The following is a 22,744-nucleotide window of genomic DNA, read 5'->3' on the forward strand; positions in this document are numbered from 1 at the left end:
CCGCTGTCCTCCGCTCATTGAGCCCGCATGCCTTATAGCGTCGTGAAGGAATTTCACTTTGTCTAGATTAGGGGGACCGTTGGGCGTCGTCTCTGTGGCGCTGCTCTACGGGCCAGCTAGCTGCCCTTTCTCGTTGCCCCGGTTATTGCGGACAAGACAGTCGCACGGTTTTCCGGTAGGGTGCGAACGCGAGACGGAGGCGCTCACGCAGCGATTTCGTTATGACATTAACTGATCGAGTTTGAAGACTTCGAGGTATAACTGTACCGGAGTGAAATGATAGCTATAGCCGTAGCTATGCCTAGTACCGTATCCAAAAAAAGCACAGGATTAAATTTGATTGCGCGGAGCTTTTTCAGCGTGTTTCCAAGTCTCAGTCCGACGGCCTCTTTTTGTAAGTCCGACGGCCATACACAGCGGCGAATCTCGGAAGTCGAACGCACGACTTCGCAGTCAGCAGTATACTGCAACCTCACCGCAGGGAACGCGGGAAGTAATTGAGCGTTCTTTTAATCTCGGATCATTTTCCTTTAAGCAGTCACCGATCCCATCTGTACGATTGAGATCCGTCAGAAGTTGGCTTTTGGTGTTGCGTTTTCAAAAATCTTCAGAGGAGGCTATCTGTATGTATAGGCCCTCGACGAGATTAAATCTGGTTTTCAGTGCATCCGGGCATTTCTTAATTCCTTAGGCAGTGCCAGTCTGGACTACACGCTTACAGTAGGCCATTCCTGCGATCTGTCCCCGTCGGGGCACATCCTTCTTTCCCTCTCCCCCATCCCACACAGCTGCAGTAGCATGGCTAGAGGAAGAAACGGCGACAGCTTCCAGGCCGCAGAGGTAAAAATTCCGCGCCGTAGATAATTTCCGTTAAAGAAGAGAAAAGGAAGGAAAACCGCGCATGCGCGATTGTGCACGTCATCATCACCCGCTTCCTTTCCCGCAATCCCGTTATCCTTCACCGTTCCAAGCTCACGCTCGCGCACTCACACACGTGACGGTCCGCGCACGCCGGGACCTGCTGCCGGAACGACGGCACGTACTACTACGCTGACGCACGCACGAACGCGCGCGCCTGAGCGGAGGGTTATTCCGGTTACTCTAAGCGTGCATAATCGCCGCCTCGACGGCTGTGGCAGCGGCGTTACGAGACGCCCGCTTACAACGGACCTCCGAAATAGAGTCGGGGAAGGACGCCTTTAAAACTAGGCCACAACGCCTTTCTCTCCGCCTATAACCTCTCCGTTCTTCCTCTTGTCTTCAACTTTCTTTCTTCTTCTTTCTTTCTTTCTTTCTTTCTTTCTTTCTTTCTTTCTTTCTTTCTTTCTTTCTTTCTTTCTTTCTTTCTTTCTTTCTTTCTTTCTTTCTTTCCTTTTTTGCGACGTTACGTCGCTGCCTTGCACGGCCGAGCCTCCCCCCTTCCTTTCAAACGGTGCGGCTTGCGGTTCGGGCCGCAGCGGGGGAAAAAACAAAAGGAGTCGCCGCTGCGCGGTCTCGTCGCTTGAAGGGAGGAGGCGTCGAAGAAAGAACGGCTATGTATGAGCTTCACCGGCGAAGGCTTTTGTTGCGGTGCCATCCATCTCCTCCCCCACAGTGTATCTGGCACCGTGGATAGCTTGCGCGCATTCTCTTTAGAGGAAGTATATTTTTTTTCTATGGTCAATCTAGAGGTAAGCAACGGGTGGCTAGAAACGCAAAAAGAGAGAAGGGGGGGGGGCGGAGAGAAGAAGAGGATTATGGCACGAAGCGCTGCGCGCGCGGCTTTCATGCAGTTGCTAAACTGGGATTCCGCGAGCGCGGTAGATGACGGAAATTTGCGCCTGTTGAGAGAGCGAGGCAAGGCGGGAAAGCGAGCGCGAGAAGGGCCGGAGGAGGGAAGTGGAACGCGAAGGGCGGCGTATAGAAGCCGCGCAGCGTTCCCCCTCTCCCTCCCTTGCGAGCAATTAAGAATGGGAACGTCCACGGCCGCGCTTTGCGAGCGTTCGTATTGCACCAGACCGGATTAGACGGCTTCACTTCGGTCACAATCGCGCGAGGTTACTTCTACGGCTATATACTGACACTCGTGGTCGCTCGTGGGCCCAGAAAAGTGTTTTCGTCCTTTTATAATGTTGCGAAAGAAGAAGACAGCAGCAATATATCCGTTTCTCCGTATATATAATGGGCGATTCGTCCGTATGGGAAATATCAGAAGGGAACGCGAGTGGGAGGCAAGGGTGGGGGGCGCATGGGGGCTTCAAGTGACCTTGCGCCCCGTTTTATCACCATGACAGACCTTACCGAGCGATCAGGTGGACGTACCTGATGTCTGAAAACTATCGATAAACAAATAAATGTAGCCGTACTATTCAGCTGTTTCCACACGAGTGCTTGGGCCACACTGACCACTTTCTGCTGCAACTAGTACTCGTGCTGGAACTTTTGATGCTTCCTGGCAGTAACGTTTCTATTTAATTCCGTCGCTTGACCTGCGGAGTGAAAAGGCTGGCGCATCATGTGTATGCACGCTTACGTACACCTCGTTCTGCTCAATACAGTCCAGCATAGGCAACTATAGTGCGTACCGTAAACCTACCGATGGATAGATGTATAGTCACCGGCTGGCTCCGCCGCTTGCATGCGGCCCCAATTCCGACAAGTATATATTGGCGTTTCGATGAACGCAGCTCGAGACGCGCGACGGGTTCCCGGCAAACTGCAGCTGCTCGTGTTAACGAAATCACAAACGAATGACCGAGTGCACGTAATATGCATCAGTACGCATTATCCGGAGGCACACATAGCTCGCAGGTGTTCGTCGTCGCAACCGGCCGCGCGCTGTCTCTGCCGTCGTCACGTCGGAGAACGTCACACGCGGTATACGTGCTTCGTCACTCGCGCAATAATGAGGAGGGAGGATAACCGATGGTCATTAAGAGTTACGGAATGGATTCCAAGGGAAGGGAAGCGTAGCGGAGGGCGGCAGAAAGTTAGGTGGGCGGACGAGATTAAGAAGTTTGCAGGGACGACATAGCCACAATTAGTACATGACCGGGGTAGTTGGAGAAGTATGGGAGAGGCCTTTGCCCTGCAGTGGGCGTAACCAGGCTCATGATGATGATGATGATGACTCGCGCAATCGCCGTCGCGGCCGCCTTCGCAGCACGCTCGAACCGACGCCGATATAGGAAGTGGCCACTCGCTTATGCGTTTCCGATAGCCGCTCAGGCGCGACCGCGAGGCCCCGCGCAAGCTGTAGCAACCACGCGCGCACACACACACATGCACGCGCCGTCGGTCGGACTCCATGCAGCGCGCCGCCGCCGCCAAGGCGCGTGGCGACGCGCGAGCCGGTCGCAGCGGCGCATGTGGCTGGGACGACCTGCTTGCAGCGCGCCGTATTGAGCGCGACGCTGTGGCGCACAGCGTGCAAACGTGATGTCCCCCCCGCCTGGCGGCTATCTGAGGCGCGCGTGCCTCTGTGGGGTAAAGATGTGACGCAATGTGAGGATTCGCTCCAAACGCTTTCTGCAGGCGTACGTATGTATATATACTCACGCTTGAATGCATTCGATTCATGATTTCTTCTTACTGCTGCTGCTGCAGCTGTTGTTTTGGTTTTTGTTCTTTAGCGCTTCCGTCAACGTAAAGAGAGAGTGTGATCAGGAGGTTGGGCAAACGATATGAATGATTGCGTCCTACAGTAATTGTGGACTGGCGTGCCAGCATGCAACGTCTGTGGCAAGACAAGGCAAGCTACCTACAGAAAGGATCTGGTGATGTGCGCGTGTGCGTGTGCGTGTGCGTGTGTGTGTGTGTGTGCGCGTGCGTGTGTGTGTGTGTGTGTGTGTGTGTGTGTGTGTGTGTGTGTGTGTGTGTGTGTGTGTGTGTGTGTGTGTGTGTGTGTGTGTGTGTGTGTGTGTGTGTGTGCTCACCGTGAGTATACTATACTAACAAGCGCCGGGCGAGCCGCTTGACAGAGCTCTGAAGGCCGCATCGCATACATGTGGCATGTGCACCCCGCGTTGGCTACTCATGACATTATAATTTGATTCAATCTTTACTACCAGCGCAGAACAAACGAACACACAGAGAAGGCATTCGACTCGTAGTGCTGTCGCCGTTTGATTCCCGTTGTTTCGCGCTTTCATGCGCATCAATAATAGTAGAAATCGCTAATTTTTTCGAAGCACACAATATAGCTTAAAAAAGATTGCGCCATTTCTTTGCAGACAACGAACCCGCTCTCGAAAGGCGCAGTGAATGCTTCCCCGCACGAACTTGAACAGTGAAATTGCTGTGCAGTAAAAAGACGCGAGCCCATGCGTAGTACGATAGGACTGACCTGCCGTTACTTCGCGCCATTTTACGCCTTATCAAGTAGCTGCTAACCAATTAGCCCCACAGCAAGCGTATGTGTATACAGTGAAACCACGTTGTTACTATACGCGACGGTACTTCACCGCAAAACGACCACACTCGTCTGTGAATCTTCAAGGCTTAGTGGCGAAGCCGTCAGAAAGCTTAACGTTTTGTTGATGTTACGAATTCTGTGCTTCAATTTGCTTTTTCCCCGCGGTCTGCTGTACCACACATCTGTGAACCGAGCAGCTCCGGTTAACCCGACATCTATAAGCTTAGCCTCTTGCTTTTCTTCCCACGTAATGTAACACATTTACCAGCGACTCGCAGATAAGTACATGCGTGCCGGGAACACGAAACCGCCGCTACATAGGTCCGCTATATATGCTGCGAGATGAAACCTACCAGACACAAGCGTTTACGCTGCAGTGAGCTAAGAGGTGCTTGAGAGGATTCTCCATGCACAAAGTGACACCGGCGTTGACGTTAGCTGCGCGCGGTCCTCACGGCAGCCGAGTGCCGATTGCGTCACTTTCTCGAAGCTCCGAGCGACACAAGTGCCGGTGCCCAGCCGAGGACAGTCGCGCCGCTTCGAGGAGACCGCGCTCGAGAAGCTGATGCCACGAGGCACCGCACGCTTTCTTCGGAATCGTTAGGAGGGTCGAAGCGCGGAGAAAAAAAAAAGCGGGGGGGGGGGGTGAGTACGGATAAACGTGCCAGTAGGGCAGAAACATTGCGATTGCGCGCTTCGCATTGACTCCTTAGACGCCCGGGCGAAACGGTGTCCGCGGCGACAGGCCGACAGGCTGCCCGCGCCTGTGCGCGTGTTCGCGTACACTGCAGTGAAAGTAAAGGAAGGAAACACCGTGGCGATCGATGCCGCTTGCCTTTCTTTATTCGAGGTAAAGGAATAACGTTAGAGAGGAATGCAACGGCGGGCCGACCCGTCTACGAAGACAGCTATAGAAAAGGTACAGCAGTTATATTTAATTAAAGACGTGGTCTGGGATGTATCCAGATCCTCTGGTGAGAAAGTGACTGACTACCCACGCGTATACAGACGGGCCGAAGGCCGGAACAGGCCTCGGACTGCGCGTAACGCTACCCAGTGCTGCTCGCAGGATCGGGGAGCTCCTGGGTGCCTCACCTCGCCGATAGCTACTGAGCGGAGCTGGTGACGGAGAACTGGAGACCCAATTCACAAAGCGTTTCGTTTGCGAGACCCGTATGTCACTAGCCGGCGCCATCATAACTGCCTGGCACTAGTTCCTACTAACTACAATCCAACACACGAAGCGTTTTCGAATAAGGCACCCAGATAGGTACTAATTTTTGGATTTCAAAGGCGTTGCATGTAAAGCGACTGGTCCGTTTTATATTGTCCTTGGCTGTACTGGAAGCCGCTGCTTCGATACAGCCCCCTCCCCCCCTTCAGCCCAGCCGGCAGGGGCTGGCAAAAGGGTGCAGGGGGTGGCTATATCGAGCAGGGGGGCAGGGAGTTGTCCTTCTCAGGCACACGGCTGCAGCGGGCGTGATGCTTCGGCCGCCACCGCCGCTGCCGGTGCACCCATGTGACGTCAGCGGAACGCGGCGCGAGAGGGTTGAGGGAGGGCGACGCGGCCTCGTTACCTTGCGCGCGCGCGGCCCACGCTGTGCGGGGAAGTCAACCTTCAAGTGCGCGTGGGATGGAAGCGGGCGTCGCGCGCTGCCCCCACACACGGATCTCGCGTGCGATTGTTGCGTGCCAGCTGAGCGGCGGTGCGCTGGCTGCCCGGCTGGCGCGCTCTTCCCGAACGTTTCCTTCGGCTCTGCAATAAGCAGTGACGCACTACAGACTTAACCAGCTGCTAAAGTTGTCGAAAGCTCAGACGCTCCTGCGACGTTCAAAAGAAGATGGACTTCTGACGTCCAGGTCCTTGGCAGTCATGGACCGCCACCGGAATCTACCAACGTTACCCCTCCCCTCCAGCCGATGACGTGTGTGCGTGTGTGCGTGTGTGCGTGCGTGCGTGCGTGCGTGTGCGTGCGTGTGTGTGCGTGTGCGTGCGTGTGTGTGCGTGTGCGTGCGTGTGTGTGTGTGTGTGTGTGTGTGTGTGTGTGTGTGTGTGTGTGTGTGTGTGTGTGTGTGTGTACATGTCTGTACACGCGTCCATACGTGTGATGCATGCGTTCGCCTGTGTGCGCGCCCGCATGCCACCCTCTCCCCTCCACCTTTCATCCTGGCAGCACAATAATATACAGACAGCGTTGGACGTATACGTATTCGGCGGGACAGTTATCAAATAAGCAAGCGGCCGTCGTGCGTTGACGTAACGGGATAAACTGTCCCGGAAACAATTGCCCGTCGGAGGGAACGGCCGTCCGGCGGCGACTTGTAAGGCGCTTGATGATGGAAAGCGGGGAACGCTTAATCCGTCTTATCAATCCGGACGACTGACGTTGGCGCCGCCATGATGAGGACCTCCTCGAGGGCGCTACCGGAAGCGATGCGAAGGACGGGGTCTTCATCTTTGGGAACGGAGGGGGCGAGATAATGAACTTGTCCCTGCCGGTTAAAAGGTCACCGCGGTCGGGCCAACGGGGCAGCGAGTCTAATCCGTCTTTGGCTTTATATGCGCGATAATAAGTCGAAGAGCACTCCATTACATCGCCGTTGTCGACAGCGGGAATGCTCGCTACTTGATGCGGAACATTCAAGTTTGGTTTGATTGCCGGTAGACAGCGTTCAGCGTTCGAAACGCGAACGCGGCTAAATGTGTCTGGTTTGCGGCGACGAACGCTTTCGTCGCAGACTCTTGTAAATGAAAGGACCGTGTGTTCAGCGTGATTACCTATAACGCGCGGTGATTCTAGTTGTGATTTCGCTCATCGTCTGAAAGTGTAGCGACGGAAAACTTACTAGGAAGAGCCGTTAAGAACCTTATATGAAAGTGTAGCGAGTGCAACTCCGACTAAGCTTCTTTAGCCCTCTCGAAATTCACTGAACAGCTCCAAATATGTTTCTGCAAACGATGGCTATACGCGTCTCCTACAGCGGTACGTGTTCTATGCCACCTGCTCGAACGTTCAGAGGCAAGCAAAACTGACGATCTTTGGCTAGGACCACTGTTTGCGGAAGATGAAACAAAGTGGAAAGTAGCACTCCGCGCGAACATATACACTGTGCAAGTTGCTTAATCAGCCGAAAATATCCCGCCAAGAAAGGCAACTACACAGAGTGACGAAGAGAAAGTTTTAATCAACCAAGAACTCCCCTAAGCGTTTGGCCATGCGCTAAGCCAACATAACTTCGACAGGCGACGACCGCTAGTCGCGAAGGACACCTTAATTCGTCCACCCCTCTCCATGACATCCTCTCTGATAGCCCCAGGCACAAGGCTGGCACTTTGAAATGAGTGACCGAGTTACTACCACTTAGTTACGAAACTAAAAGCGCATTTTATTTGCTCGCACGTCTAACCAGTAAGTGATGACGCACTCCGCGGCTTCAACTACCCCGCGATCACCTCTACGTTTTCCATTCAGGTCAAGGTGCAAACTTACGGAGCGCTTCGCGAGAAACCAGTTCACACGATGACGAGGCTCGGGCACGCGAAACGTAACGGACTCTAGGACACTAGACTCCTACGAATGCGCAACACATACACACACACACACACACACACACACACACACACACACACACACACACACACACACACACACACACACACACACACACACACACACACACACACACACGCGCGCGCGCGCGCGCGCACGCACACACACACACAAAAGAAACCTTAGTTCCATGCATATAGATCCAAAGGCCGGAGGAAGGCGAGGTCGACTTCGCGAGGAGTACACAACGCATCGTGCCCCGTCCGTATATAGGGAGAATGGATGCCATCGCCGCGTCCCACACCGCGCGTTGGGGTCGAGACACCGTCGCCGCCTGCGCGATGGTTCATCAGTCCGTGGGCTACGCGCACCGTTCCGGCTGTACACGCGGCGCGTACGGAGGAGGCGCGAGCCGAGCGGGCGCACGAAATCTGTGCCGGCAGTGCCAAGGTCGTGCGGCGGCGGGGGCGCATACCGCTCGCGCCCACGGGACCAACCCTACCCTGCCCCGCAGGCGCTATACGGCCGAACGGTTCTGCCTTGGGGACTCCGTCTACGCGAGCTCGCGTATACACGTTAACCCTCGAGTGCGCATAGTACGCAGATCAGTGCGACCTTGCGATGTCGCTATCGGCGCGCATATAACGAGACCGAAATTGGCGCTGCTGCAGCGCCTTGTAAGCGGTTGCACTCGTCGGTATAGTGCATCGACGAACAATATCACAATACCGAGCCTGATTGTTTCATGCAAGAGTTTCGTTCGCTTCTTTTCGTAAGAAAACAAATGGAAGCAAACTACCTAACCATAACGCCAGAGAATGACGATGTTGGATCAGTTCGGGAAAAGATGAAGGCAGCGTTAATTAGTCATCTATGTATAGTTCTGTTAAAGAAAGTCAGAACGCCGTGGTATGATCGAAGTGGTTGCACATGACGTTTGGGCTTCCGCACGGAAGCAACCCCTTTAGCCGCACCCCTTTGGTCGGCATTCTGTCTTTCCTTCCCTTAACAATGCTACAACGCTGTGCACAACAACGAGGAAAGAGAGCACGAGCTCGGTAATGAAGACGACGACGGTGCGCTGCAATCCCGTAGAGTTGGTATAGGTGCCAGTGTTTCCCAAGGATCTACATTTATGTGCATACTACTAAACGTGCGACTGGCCTTCTGCGTATTTGTCTCTGTGAATCGTGTGAATATAGTAACAGAAGTCCGCTCAATTTGCTTCTAATTCCTTCTGCAACGATAGGAATTTATTTCTCGGCCAGATGAAATGTCGCCGAACTATCCATTTCGTCGTCCTTTATAACGCAGATCTGTCACCGGCCCAGACTTCGCCTCGAATATCCACGACCCATTGCCGCGTACAGCCTGACATACACCACACGGAATAGCGTACAGCCGCTCCCTGTGGATTGAACGACGAATAACTCCTGTCCATGGCCAAGCGGCCAGAATGCATGCACGGAGGTTGCTACATACAGCCCAAGGTAAGCCGGCGGCGGTCTGCGCAGCCCTGAGCGCATGCCTCCCCGGCCGAGCGGAGTATAAGTTGGCGTTCTGCTTGCATAAGCCTAGGGGATTGTTCTTTTCAACACACGGAATGTACCGCGATGCAGATGATCCAGACTACCGACGTCCTTAGGCCAGTGGTATATTGACTGCCGCGAAGCGTCTACCGGGACCCGGAGAGGTCTACAGGCGGTAAATTCACTTGCGTCCCGGGCAGTATATAGGCCGGCAAAATAAGCGGAAATCGCTCAGACTCACTCACAAAAATATATTTTCAGCTTAGGGCTGACTAAATTTCAGGCTTTCAGACTAGGCCGGGCTTAGCCAGACTCATATTCACCAGAAATTCGCAGGTCCGATTCAGGTCACTTGGATTCAATCACGCTTTCTGGCCCACTCGGACTCACGTACTCAGACTTATTCGAGACGGCGGAATTGCGGACTTGTCAAGTTAATCAAACCTGGATTAACTTGACACTCCCTGCCACCAAAGACTATAGCCATGACACGTTTTCCAAGCTTCTCCGCAATAATGAATGCGTCGGGTTAGCGTTGGCATGTTATAATACCAAAATATTTCCTGTCGTATCGGTGAGGGGGTATACCCATCGGCCGACATCGAGGTTACGTTCTACATAATAACCTAATTATCTAATGATTATCAAACGATTATTGAAAGTTCAGCGTGTGACAAACACGTGCAGGCTGATGGTGGCAACACCTGCGAGCCTTTCTAATTTCCATGCAAAGCGTCAAGTAAAGCACTAAGCTTTCATAGATTACCTAAAGTTTATATAAGGCATGCACGTGATCCCCGATCGCGACAGCTGAAACACGTGAATGCGCGGAATTCGAGAAACAGCGCTGTTTCACGTCCAACATTCCTTGCGCGTAAAGTAACTCCGACTGTCTAAAAAACGAGGTGCAGCGCGAAGAGTGCGTACGCGTAGGAACATGGGCAGGAATACAAGCGCATCGAAACGAGGCGCACAATAAACATCGTCATCAATAAATGTAGCGGGTGTCAAAAGATGTTCTCGGTCCACACTGCCTTACAGCGCGTCTCTTTTTTTCTCATCTCGTGCACTGACCCCGTGCCTTCCCGCGAGCCTTTTAATAATCGCGCGAAGCTTATCTCCGTCTAAGTCTCTCTCCCAGCTGTGCTCACGTTGCGAGCGTGGCACTTCCATCTAGCTATAGGTCGCGCTCGAAATAGTTGTCGCGTGTCGTAGATGTCGTGAGCAGTTCGTAAATAATGTCGCAGCACGGTAGCACGACGACGACTACGTCTCCACGTGTGCTCTACGACGCCTGCCTGCCTGCCTGCCAATGGTGGCACACTTCTCGTGTTCCCCTGTTTCTTTCGCTTTCGCCCGCAGCTAATCGGCGCCCAGATCGGCTCCCGCCTTTTCAACGTCGCAAAAGGAAAAGGAGACGTCGTCTAACCGCGGCGACCCCGAAACAGTCAACAGCTGACCCAACGCGAGCATTCCCCACCTGCCGCTTCCCGTCTTTTTCCTTACTCTTTTTGTTTTTTCCTCGTGTTAGTTTTCGCGAGTTACCTTCGGTCTGCGTTTGCAATGTGAGCTGGCTGTGCGGTTGCGCGCGTGACAAAGTTAAAAGCCGAGGGGGAATGCGCATGTGCGGGAATTTTTTTTTGTCAACCGCTCACGTGTAACCGATTATGACGCGGTTTATAATTACCACTGCTGCTAATGATTCCGGTATTTGGACAAGCCTCGAGAGTGCGTACGTGACAGTCTCTGAAGAAAAGAACCATCCTTTCTTTTTTTTTCTTTTAAGACCTCAGAAACTTGTAAAACATCTTCTGGCCTCTCATCCAAGAGCAGCAAGCGGCGTCGGCAGCGTTGCAGCCAGAGCAGCACAGACAATCTCGAACTCGCGCCTCCTCGGTAAACTGGCAATGTGGTTGCAGCGCCGAGCACAATCTTCGCCCCAATCATTCGTCCCTGAATCGTCTGAATGAGTAAGCACACTGTGTAAGCTAGGTAAGGGTACGAGGACAATCCTAGTACGTCACGACAATCCAGCATCATCCAGCATGTTCTTATGTCCTTCAGAGTCTGCATAGTAATATGTATAGTAGTATCCTATTCTTGTATTTTTCCAAGATGTGTAACGAAGACTGCTGTTGACCTGTCAGAGTCCGCGGCGTCTGGAAACGTTTCTTTTTTTATGTATGCCTGTACGGATTAATCTGATTCCCGCTTTTCTGTACTCCCTCCCTACAGTAATGGCCGTTCGAACGCTGTAGGTATTGGAAATAAATAAATAAATAAATAAATAAATAAATAAATAAATAAATAAATAAATAAATAAATAAATAAATAAGTGAGATCCAATATCAACTACAGCTATCGAACTTCGGAGCAACAGTCATCCGACACAAAAATGTCGTCGTTATATGCAATATTCGTTATAAGCATGTACTCGGTACACGCGCTCGTAGCGGCAAAAAAATTCGTTATATCCACGTTCCTTTATCGAGGTTCAATTATATTCGAGTTTTCATCGTTCCTCTACCATAGAGTAACTCGCCTTAGTTAAGCCACTGATCACTATTACAAGCTACTCGCAAGAACAAGAGCCCCTGTAATCTCGTATCTATCGTCATCAGTTTGCCAATTCCAAGAAACTGAGTGTGCCCACACAACGGCGAAAACGCTTGCGCGTGCGCACAATGGCGCGGACTGTTCCGGTCGCGTTAAAGGTAAACACACACACCTTACTTCAGCCGCTGTCGCTTGGACATACAGCCCCTTCTCTTGAACAATATCCTCCAGCAGGAGAACAAACCGGAGTCGACGCGAAACGACTGCTTACACACAGCCTTCGCGTCAGCGTCGGGGCGTGAAAACGCGCCCGTTTCCCAACTCTGCCGCAAGCATCGCGCTTCAAAAAGTTGCGCGTCACGGTTTGCGGACGACGAGACTAGACGAGACGAAGACGACAGCGCCGCGTCGCGTCGGCTTTGTTTGCTCGGGCGCGCAGCTTTCTTCTGCGCCGTGCGGCAGGCAGGCCATGGGGCAGGGTCGGCTCCGCGGTCGACCCTTCCGACGGGGCAGAAACGCGCTGACATTTGCGCAAACGCACCTCGCGTGAGGCGAGCGATAGGCGTTGCGTCAACCGCGAGGGTGAAAAGCCACGGTCGCGTGTGCCACCGCCTCGTTTAATACGCGGCAAAAGAGCCGCGCTCTTGCGAACGCATTTGCTGCCGCGGTTGAAGACGGACAAAGGAGAAACTGTCTTGAAGTGCTGTGGAGACCGCGTCTGAAGTCGCTTACCCGCAACCTTCGGCGCCTTATACCTTCTATAGGAGGGGAGGGCGTACTGTATACAACGAGGTGAATTTGGAAAGGCCGTATAATTTATCTCCAGATTCCCCAGTAGCTTTCTTTGAATCCTTATAAAGCTTATCCTCTTGACCAGATGAAACTTTCTGTCCAGGAACGAACTGGCCAGTTTGTATCCATTCATCTACAGGTGTTGCCCATATCTTCCAAACTAGTTGTTTGCAGAAAAGCTTATGGACATTATAGACAAAACGTCCAAGGCCCTACGTCCACAGACTGCCGTGTAGATATTGTAGATCATCTAAATCAAAACGTCGATCGGCTGCCTAGAGCTGCGTATAGCAGCAAAAGAATGTTTCGGGTTTCGTCTCTGTAGTTCTTCTCCAAACGTTCGTTTCTCATTCAGTATCGGCTCTCGCATGTGATATTGTCGTTCCTGACATACTGCATATCTCGCAGTTCACTCCTCCTTTATGTTCGCCCCTATATAGTGTTCGACGCTCATAGGTCGTCCTTCATATAGTCCACCTGCCATTGTTCGCATCTCACAGCAAAGACTTGGGATTATTCGTTTCTCAGGTTGCGTATCTTCCGAGATTTCATTTGTCATAGTGTAGTCAGTATAGCCTCTCAAAGTATCATACTTCACAGTTTGTTCCACAGTTTCTCAGAATTTCCTCACAGTTCTCAGTTTCTCAGAGTTGACCCGCAATAGTCTATCCTCACTGTATTTGCGAACTCAGCTCACCCCACTAAGTTGTTCCCTCATAGTTCGCAAACCTCACAGCACTATACTCTCACACAGTTCGTGTATCTGAAGCGCCACTCTCAGCACTCATCGTAATACAGAAAACATAGCGCTATTAGGACAAAGTTCAAGTCGAGAAAGGGCGAGCGCCCACTTTCAGTTGAAAGTCGGCGCTTGTCCTGTCTCGACTCGTCCTTTGTCCTTGCACTGCGCTACGTTCTCTGTGTTACAATGAATAACCAAACGTGCTCAAACACATTTGCCTTCTCATCGTTCGCCGTCTTCTCTCCGATTTCGTCTCCGCAAACGGTTTCGCCCGCTCGAAAAACACCGGGCTAGCTGCAACCGCGCGCGAACGCGAACAACTCGCTACGCAGCGCTCGCGTACACCTCTCGTCGGTGCCCCACGGACGTTCGGCGTGCTGACAGCCGCTGAAGAAAAGTGCGTGAACCCTGAGAAATAAAGAGAAAGACAACTGACAACCGGGCGCCCAGACTGTTTCTCAAGGGCGGCCTGCGCGCTTCAGAGTTGTTCGCCGGTGCATGTATTCCTGCACAGCATATACACAAGGCGAAGAAAGTGAACGTTCGCAACTCGCAATCCGCAAAAACAACGCGCGCGAAAGGCTGAACAAGCAGCCGTGGAGCGAACGAAAGGAGAGGGGGGAACAAAAAGGGGGGCAAAGACGCGTACTGCAACTCTCCGCGTCACCCGCCGGAGGAAAGGGAACAGCGGGAGGTCGGCCAGCAGCACCCCCTGCAATGCGTCTATCATGGTGCGCTGAACTCCCCCCCAACCATGAAGAACCTATAGTTTTTACATGGCGCGCGCGTCACTCTTACTCGTTCTCTCTGCGCGTCTTTCACTAGCACCTTTCTTTCATGCGGTTTGACAAGTGGCGTTCTAAAGTGCACCCCCTCGAAAGAAGGCGAGGAAGGAGGGGGGCGGGGGGGGGGCTCTTCAGCGGCTCATTAAAGGAAAAAGCCAATTAACGGACGATACCCGGGCCCCTTCGTTCGTCTGTTGTGTCTTCTGTTTTTCGTCGGTATGTGCGCGTGTTCTGCGGAGCAGACGACAAGCCGCGCGTCTGACCCAAAGGCCAGAAGGCTTGCTGAAGGCGTGGTGCCGGCGGACATACTCTGTATAAAGTATGGAATCATACATTAGAAAAGGTTTACGCTGCATATGCAACGCGTGGACTACGTCATCAAAAGGGGTGGCGTGTCCAAAACGCATCGTTTTACGAGGCCTGCCGCGTAAACAGCGCGTATAGAAGCGTTGCACGGCACAGCGCAGCATCCGTATACTGTCTCGGCTGCAAGTGCAAACGTGTAAGAGACGCCGCGGTGAGTCAGACGACGACTGAGTAAGGAGCTCGAGTAGATTCAATGCCCGGCCTTTCCTCGGAAAAAAGCGTCACGTTCTGCCAGTGTTGTATAGTCCTGGAAGATTAGCTTACCCGTCTGCTGTCACAAGCAGAGAAAGGATAAAAAGTTAATGAAGTCGTATACAAAGACGACTAGCCAGTAGATACATTACTGAATGCGATTATTTATAGGGCGGCAACTGACTATACTAGAAAGTCCAAGCCCGCGCATGGAGCCCGTTTCCGAGCAGTTTCTGTCGATCTAAAACACAGTTATAGAGCTAAAACTGTCGAACCTCGTGATAACGAAGTTGCAACCGACACGGAAATTCGTTCATTATATCCGATAATCGTTACAAACGTATATCAGTTACACACTGATGTCGGCGGGAAGCATCTGAGGTTTACCCGATAAAGCCGATAATTCGTTATATCCAAACTTGTTCGTTATATCGAGGTTCCACTGTAGCAGCACTCGCAACGGCACTTTCGAGTCTCGCTCCATTATCGTCTGCACGTCCTGCGAGGAACAATGTGCCCGAGTGACAGTGCTGCTGCGAAGGAACATCTGATGTCGTGCCCCCTTTATGTCGAAGATCGCCGTCGTGAAAGCGCATCCGTGAACCCGTGCCGCGCGATATGTGGCGGGGGGGGGGGGGGTCGCCTTCGTTCACCGCTGCTCACGTATCTACCTCCCCTCCCCCCCCTCCGACCTCCCCGCTGACCGTTCAAGGCGAAAACTTAAAAAGCACATAATGAAGCGACTCGAACGAGCGGTTTTCCAAGCTCCTTCGAAGCCGCTCATATATTTTGACATGCACGCGTGCGCGTTCTCGCATGCATGCCGTCGTGTGGAAGAGGACGCCAGGCGGCCGAGCGACCCTGACCGGCTGGACTGTCGAAGAATCCGCCGTGCCTTTGGCGGCCGCCGGTCTGTTCCCTTGAGGGAGGAAAGCTCGCTCCTCTTCTCGTGCAGCTATACGGCCCCTACCGGGTATTGTTCGCCGAAAACAATGCGCTTGTCGTCGTCCGCACTCGAATGCATCTCGAGAAGATAAAAAAAAAAGGAAAAGGCAAACAAGACGCGAGAAAAAAATAAAAATAAAGGCGATGGCCAGCGATCGCGAGGACAAGGAAGCACACGCATTGTATAGGCGGAGTGACGGCCGCGCGCGTGCACTCAAATTACTGGCTTCAAACATTGCCATTCCCAAGAGTTGCTTTTCCCGGTGTGTGTGTGTTGTGTGTAGGAGTGCAGTGTCTGCTGCGAACACGCGATCGTGCCTACACGGCTCCGGCATTTCCTGCACCTTCTGCAGGGAATCACTGACCACCCTGCGTCGTCGTCTGCATCCTGCAAATCCCCGAGGGACGGAATTCTTGGCGGCCTCTGGTCTAACGTCTGCGACGGCGCACATGTGCATACGTCCTTGTTAAACGCTGGTCGTTGAGCGTCTTTTTTTTTCTTTTTGCCCATCGACTCTCGTTTAGCTAGAAATTCTCGTGCGGTGAGCTTTGCGCGCACCTTAAGGAAACCGAGGTGGCGGTCAAAACGATTCGGAAGGCCGCGCGCTGCCTTTGAGACGTTAAACAATTGACGGCACGAACCATTCAACATTCCGTGAAATCCGCTATGCGTCAACGCCGACGCCATCGGCAGCGCGATTTTTAGTGCGAAATGCATTAAAAACTGGAATGTTGTCGCTCACTTGTGCCGCTTTTGTTTGTGGAGATTTACCCGCCGTGGTTGCTCAGTGGCTATGGTGTTGAGCTGCTGAGCACGAGGTCGCGGGATCGAATCACGGCCACGGCGGCCGCATTTCGATGGGGGCGAAGTGCGAAAACACCCGTGTACTTAGATTTAGGTGCACGTTAATGAACCCCAGGTGGTCGAAATTTCCGGTGTCCTCCACTGCGGCGTGCCTCATAATCAGAAAGTGGTTTTGGCACGTGAAACCCCATAACTTAATTCTGTTTGTGGGGATTTGGGAATCCGTCGCGCCATTGCGCAGGCGCAATCACCTGTTGTGCCGTCTCTGTACGCCTCACCCCTTTTCACTCCGAACCTGTTAGAACCCGCGGTGGTCGGTACTACTGTGAGACCAGAAGGCCCCACAAGTCATTATCATTTTGTCACTCCACCGCTTTCCGCCCGTCCAGTATTCCACCATTCGATTTCTTCTAATTCACAGTCGCTTTAAGACAGATATATAGTGCCAGCAAAGAACGTTGTACGCTCGCCCCCACTGCCCTCCCCTCTGCCCATACGGTTCTCCAGCTGCCTGCGGCAGTCGTCGAACTTTCTTCTTGGAGCGGCGGACGTAGTCACACCGATATGTATACACGCCGAGTGAGCGAGCGAGTGAGGGCAGTGGGTGGCACACAACCTAATTTTCTGGTGGCCGGCGCCTTAAAGAGGCTTCATTGTTGGCGCGCCCGCGGCCTTGCTAATGGGAACGGCCGCTCAGTCGTCCGTGAACTGATTCCTTTGAGGCACGTCAGAGGCAGCTCTCTCTCGTCGAGCCAGAGCGGCCCGCCGATGCATGCATAGCCTACCGCCAAAAGAGAGTGAGCGCATGGCCCGCGAGCTGCTGCAGCAAGCGCCTTGCGACCACCGCAGCCGCACCACGGTGGAGAAGTATATGTAAGTACATAGACTACACACTACAAACGATTCTGCTGCTCCTAGCGGCCGCACTTCCCTCTTCTCGTCCCGAGCTGATTTGAATATGAACTGTCGCGCGCGCCTGTGCAGACACAAGCGCGTTGGCGGTGAAAAAAAAAAAGAAGAAATTGGTCAAGAAAAGCAAAAAGAAGCTAAAGAAACAGTGGTCGCATCCTCGGCTCTTCCTTATTTATTAGCATACAAGCTCTCGGTGAGCTATTTTTGAGTCCCGGTACTTTTGAGCGTCGTAGCGCAAAAACATCCTTCTCTCTCTCTCTCTTTTTTTTTCTTGGACCGAAATGTCCCTCCTGAAGACGCTGGTTGCAGAGAACGAGAATGACACGTCGCTTCGCATCCAATATACCTAATTATGCCAACTTTTCATTAACGCGTTTTCTTTCTTTTCTTCTTTTTCTAACTGTGTCATATTGTCGAATTTCCTACTCCTGAACAACGCCCGCTAACAAGCTTCGTGTCCTCACGTCCATCCCCATCATATTGCGCTTTCTTCCTTTTTATAGTACCATCGTTACTATCGCATCAGTATTGTTGCATATAAAGGTATACAGAAAGAGGTTCCCCTATAAAGCTGGTTACAGTGGAACCTTTTTTTCATAAACGCATTGGATAAGTGTAAAATTTAACATCAAAGCCACACTGAGAACGCGTACAGACACAACTTGAAATAAAGAAAAACTAAATAAAGAATGAAGGAATAATTACCAGCCATTGATAGATAGAAGAATCATGCACACGTGTACTCATTTTTCAATTTACTACAAGCGTAATAATTGAAAGAGCTGCAAAAAATATATTAAAAATCAAATATTTTATTAATCAGATCCGTGAATGGAATCAGTTGCAGCCTTCCGTTGTGGTAATTTCTTCTAACTATTTCTCGTCTTTTGTTAAGTTACCTTGGTTATAAGTATTTACCCTCTGCTTTCCTGCTTGTCGTGTGAATAATTCTTCGTGGTTTGTGATGGCATTTTGTATTTGTGTTACATAGATGCAGAAATTACTGGCTGTTTAGCTCATATTTTTCGTGTTCTTGTGCAAATATATGATGCGCTGCCTTGTCTTCCAACAGATGTTCGCCACCACCCAAAAGATGTCCTTTTACATTTATCACTGAAACTGGCGAAGTCAGTAGACACCTGATAACACTAAAATGGAAAGTTTATTGTGCACGGAACTCGTACGAAAAGTCGAAAAGAAAAAAATAACACAATGTATGTTTCACCACGCCAGGACTTCACTCTATGAAATCTATAAAACTGTACTCTCCGCGCAGCATTGGAGAGTCCAGTCCAGCAACGGTTTCACAAAGATGCTGTGATATAACACTGCACATCTATAAACACAAAATTCATAAGTACGCTAGACACCGAGGCCACTGTCACAGTAAGAAGGCTAACCGAGAAACAGCGAAGGACGACAGCAGCGAGGTATGTTCCACTGATACGGTCCTCCAATGTTCGACCCTTCATCAGCCGACAGCTCCTCTCCTTGGATGTTACGAACAATCTGAAAACTTGCAGCCTAAAAACAATGTCATCGCCAATGCCTACTCTCGGTGCAGTGAATCTTCACAGTGATTCATTTGTATACGGCTATTGCGCATACGGTCGCCGCACAGTGCCCATTTCTAGTACCGAACATAGAGTCAGTACCGAATACCGAGTCAGTACCGAACACCGAGTCAGTGCCGAACACCGAGTCAGTACCGAACACCGATTCAGTACCGAACATCGAGTCAGTCCCGAACATCAAGTCAATACCGAACACCGAGTCAGTGCCGGACACCGAGTCAGTGCCGAACATCGAGTCAGTACCGAACATCGAGTCAGTGCCGAACATCGAGTCAGTACCGAACATCTAGTCAGTACCGAACATCGAGGCGGTACCGAACATCGAGTCGGTACCGAACATCGAGTCGGTACCGAACATCGAGTCAGTGCCGAACATCGAGTCAGTAGCTCTCCTTGAGAAGGGTGTTCGCTCGTGCGCGAACACCCGATACGCCATTCGGGTGGACGGCTACGAGACGTAGACGCCCGCCAATCTCAGTGTGCGGCCCACGGCTGCGCATAATACGCTCGACAAGGCCTCCGGGCCGAGACGAAGGAATCTGTGTCGCAAAGAAGGGCGCCCTTGGAGAGCATGCGCGGCCCCGAGACGCGCACGCTCGTAGCCTGCGGACGCTCCCACGACGAGTGCAGTGAAAGAGCCGCTCTGCAGCTCGGCCCCCGGGGTGGGACTGCACCGGAGCATTTGTAACGCGGCCAATCCTTCGCCGCTCTCCCCGCAGCCTCGACTGTCCTTACGTCGCGGTCCGCGCGCGGTCGCTCGTTGCACGGACGTCCGAGTGGTATAAGACGCGCATATATACGCGACTGACTGTTCCGGGGGAGCCGGAGGCTGACTGTTAGTCAGTGGTGTGGTCAGCGTTACGGGGCGCGACTGCTTCAAGACAAAGTTTGAATGTCTTCGGCGACTCACCAAGGTGCGTCTGCACAAGACACGCACACTTGCCAAATTGTGCGATCGCGGCGCTCCTGCGTTTCATCGTGGAATGCGAGCGCCGCTGGCAAGCCGCAACATCTCCTTTCTCGAAGAAAAAAAAAAGAAAGAAAAGAAAAGAAAGAAGCGCACGCGACTTCACATATGAACCGAGCGAGCGAAAAGAACGTTTGTGTTGAAAATGGCCTACGACGACCCCGCCATTAAATTTTTTTTTTTTCCAAAATGCGCGCTCGGCTAAGGGAAGGCCCTCGTACGAAGTGTGCACACAGGAGGTTGACTTTCGCTCGACGCACGCGAACACACACATGCGAGAGAAAAAAAGAAAAACGCGGACGATAAAAAGTGATATGGCGAACAGATGCGATCGCACACACAGGCCACAAGAGAGAGCCCATGCGAAAGCCGCTCCGGGGCAAGACCAAAGAAAGTATCCGCCTCAGATAAGAGAGCCAAGCCGAGCCGAGCCAGCTTACGCAGGTGTGCGTTCCACCAGAGCGAGAAACCGCCATAGAAAGGAGAACGCAACACGATGGGCCGCTTCGGTCGCTCTGAACTCAGACAGAGAGCCAGCGAGGAATGAATGTAAACTCCCGAAAAGTGTCACAAAATAAAGCCAGCCATTAGAGGAAAGTGACAGCGAAAGGAAGCTCCCGACAAGATGGAGGAGAAGTGGTCACTAAAGCTATAACAAGCTGTTCTTAAAGAGGATAAAGAAAAACAAAAATAAGAAACAAGGCGAGGGACAACCGAAAGCGAAGAAACGGCTCGGCCGCTAAACCGGGGGCGATGCGAAAAGTGGAGCGTGCGCAAGCCAGCCACCCATGAGTCGGTGGCGAGTGTCTCGGAGGCTGTTTTTTTTTTTACTGTTACTTTTTTTTTCCGACGCGCTCGACGGCGCGGAATCCAGCCTCCGTGCACGTACGCTACAGATTGCTGTCGCGCGGGAGTCAGGCTGCACCCACAGCTGGGCGGCTTCTAATTCGAGGCGGAGACTTTCGCTGTCATGCCTCGGAGCACCGATGCGGGGCGATTTCTGGGGGGCGGGGGGGGGGGGGATGGAACAGCGATAGAGTACTCCGGTCACGTGAGCTGTGCGGGACTCGATATGGGTGACATGGCGCTGTACGGAATGTTCTGTGTAGTGCGTACTGTGGGGCTTGGATACATGCGGAGGTTCGAAAACAGAACGCGTCGTTGCGACTCCCTGCGCCTCCCCCTCTGCCCTCATCCTTAGCTATGCACACACACAAGTGTCACCAAACACTCGTTTCTGTTATCGCAGACGCGCGATCAAAGTATGCAAATAAATAAATAAATAAATAAATAAATAAATAAATAAATAAATAAATAAACCTCGGCCAGATAATCGTTTAAAGTCGTGAGGTGGATTTGCGATGGTCGTGATAGACCCACGATTCCTCTAACGTAATAAAGACAATTCTTCGAAGCCGTACCCGCATTCTTTTTTTGCAGGGGTGCTGAAGCTGCTGGTAACACAAGCAGCATTTGGTGCGTTATTTCTCTGAATACAGTAATCGCCAAATTTCTCAGGTACTCAACTGAGGCGAACTATCTTGCAGCACACCTTTTTCTCTGCCGATGGCGTGTCTATATCGTGAGAAGGGTGATTGAGGCCTGAGATCAGTGAGATAACTTTCACAATCAATCCGCACATTCGGGAAGCGCCAAAGACGAGGTATCTCGTTCTTCGAGATGAAAGCGAGAAAACAACCTATAAATAAAAATAAAGATAAGAAAACAGAGCTCACGTGACGCCTCGATTTGCTTTCTTATTGTTCCTTTTTTTTTCCCCGCCCCGCAAGGACCATTCGACGGGCCATGGATAATTGGGGCCCCTCCACCGCGGCGCACAGAGCAACCTTGACGCTAATCGCCCTGCGAGACCCACGCGCTGGCTGGCCGGAAATGCGGCGCGTGTATGATAGCAGAGCTCTGACGTGCTTTCTAGTCCGCGCGAATCTGTACCGCATCTCACCGGCTGCGTGCAGCGCCCTGAAAGATAACGGGGCCGCATTAGGCAACCTGAAATTAAAAAAAAAAAATTGTGAAAACCAGAAGAACAGGGATCTTCCGTTGTCCGCCTCTGATCGCACGCCGCGCTCCATACACCGACTTCACGGAGAGAGAGAGAGAAAATGATAAATGAAAGGTAGGGAGGTTAACCAGGACTGAGCCCGGTTGGCTACCCTACACTGGGGAAAGGGAAAAGGGGACGGAAAGATGAAAACGGAAGCTTCGCGGAAGGATTATAGTAACACATCTGGAAGACGTAAGGAATTTGGGCTTGTTGGTCGATCAATGTTGAATTTCGAAAAAATAAAATAAAGTCAGCGCCAAGCAGAACTGTAGACCAGTGCGTCCTCTCCTTCAGTCCGCGCGTCCCGTTTGGTCGACGCTGTTCAAACCTCGACGAATGTATTATAGCAGCGCAACAATGGGCGAGTCGCCCTTCATTCGTCTTCTATAGCGCTAACTTAAATTAAATTGCGAGGTTCGACGTCTCAAAGCAGGACACAATCTGAGGTTCTTCAGAGTGCACAAAGAAAAAAAATAACGGTACACGAGACGCGGGTTTGCAATCAGGAATGCGGCTGTCGGTAATCGAACCCGCGACCACGTGCACAGCGGCGCAGCGCTGCAGCCACTA

At 52.0% G+C, this 22,744-nt stretch overlaps 2 protein-coding genes across 11 annotated transcripts in view; one reads left to right on the forward strand and one right to left on the reverse strand.

Annotated features, from left to right (window-relative positions):
- LOC135910607 (uncharacterized) overlaps positions 1 to 22,744 on the reverse strand; it is a 375,300-nt gene that overhangs the window by 330,090 nt on the left and 22,466 nt on the right. The window lies entirely within an intron of this gene.
- LOC135900901 (uncharacterized) overlaps positions 1 to 22,744 on the forward strand; it is a 435,375-nt gene that overhangs the window by 62,666 nt on the left and 349,965 nt on the right. For 8 of the 10 annotated variants that reach the window (XR_010563969.2, XR_010563972.2, XR_010563970.2 and 5 more), the window contains exon 1: positions 9,265 to 9,434. The exons of the other annotated variants lie outside the window; for them this stretch is intronic. Coding sequence is in view for 2 of the 8 variants with exons in the window: in XM_070534410.1 (XP_070390511.1) it covers positions 9,384 to 9,434 (51 nt within the window). In the remaining 6 variants the exon portion in view is untranslated. Of the gene's footprint in view, positions 1 to 9,264; positions 9,435 to 22,744 lie in introns of those variants that run through there. 10 annotated transcript variants of the gene reach the window in all.

The sequence above is a fragment of the Dermacentor albipictus genome, chromosome 2 (assembly GCF_038994185.2).
Source record: "Dermacentor albipictus isolate Rhodes 1998 colony chromosome 2, USDA_Dalb.pri_finalv2, whole genome shotgun sequence".
Taxonomy (NCBI): Eukaryota; Metazoa; Arthropoda; class Arachnida; order Ixodida; family Ixodidae; genus Dermacentor; species Dermacentor albipictus.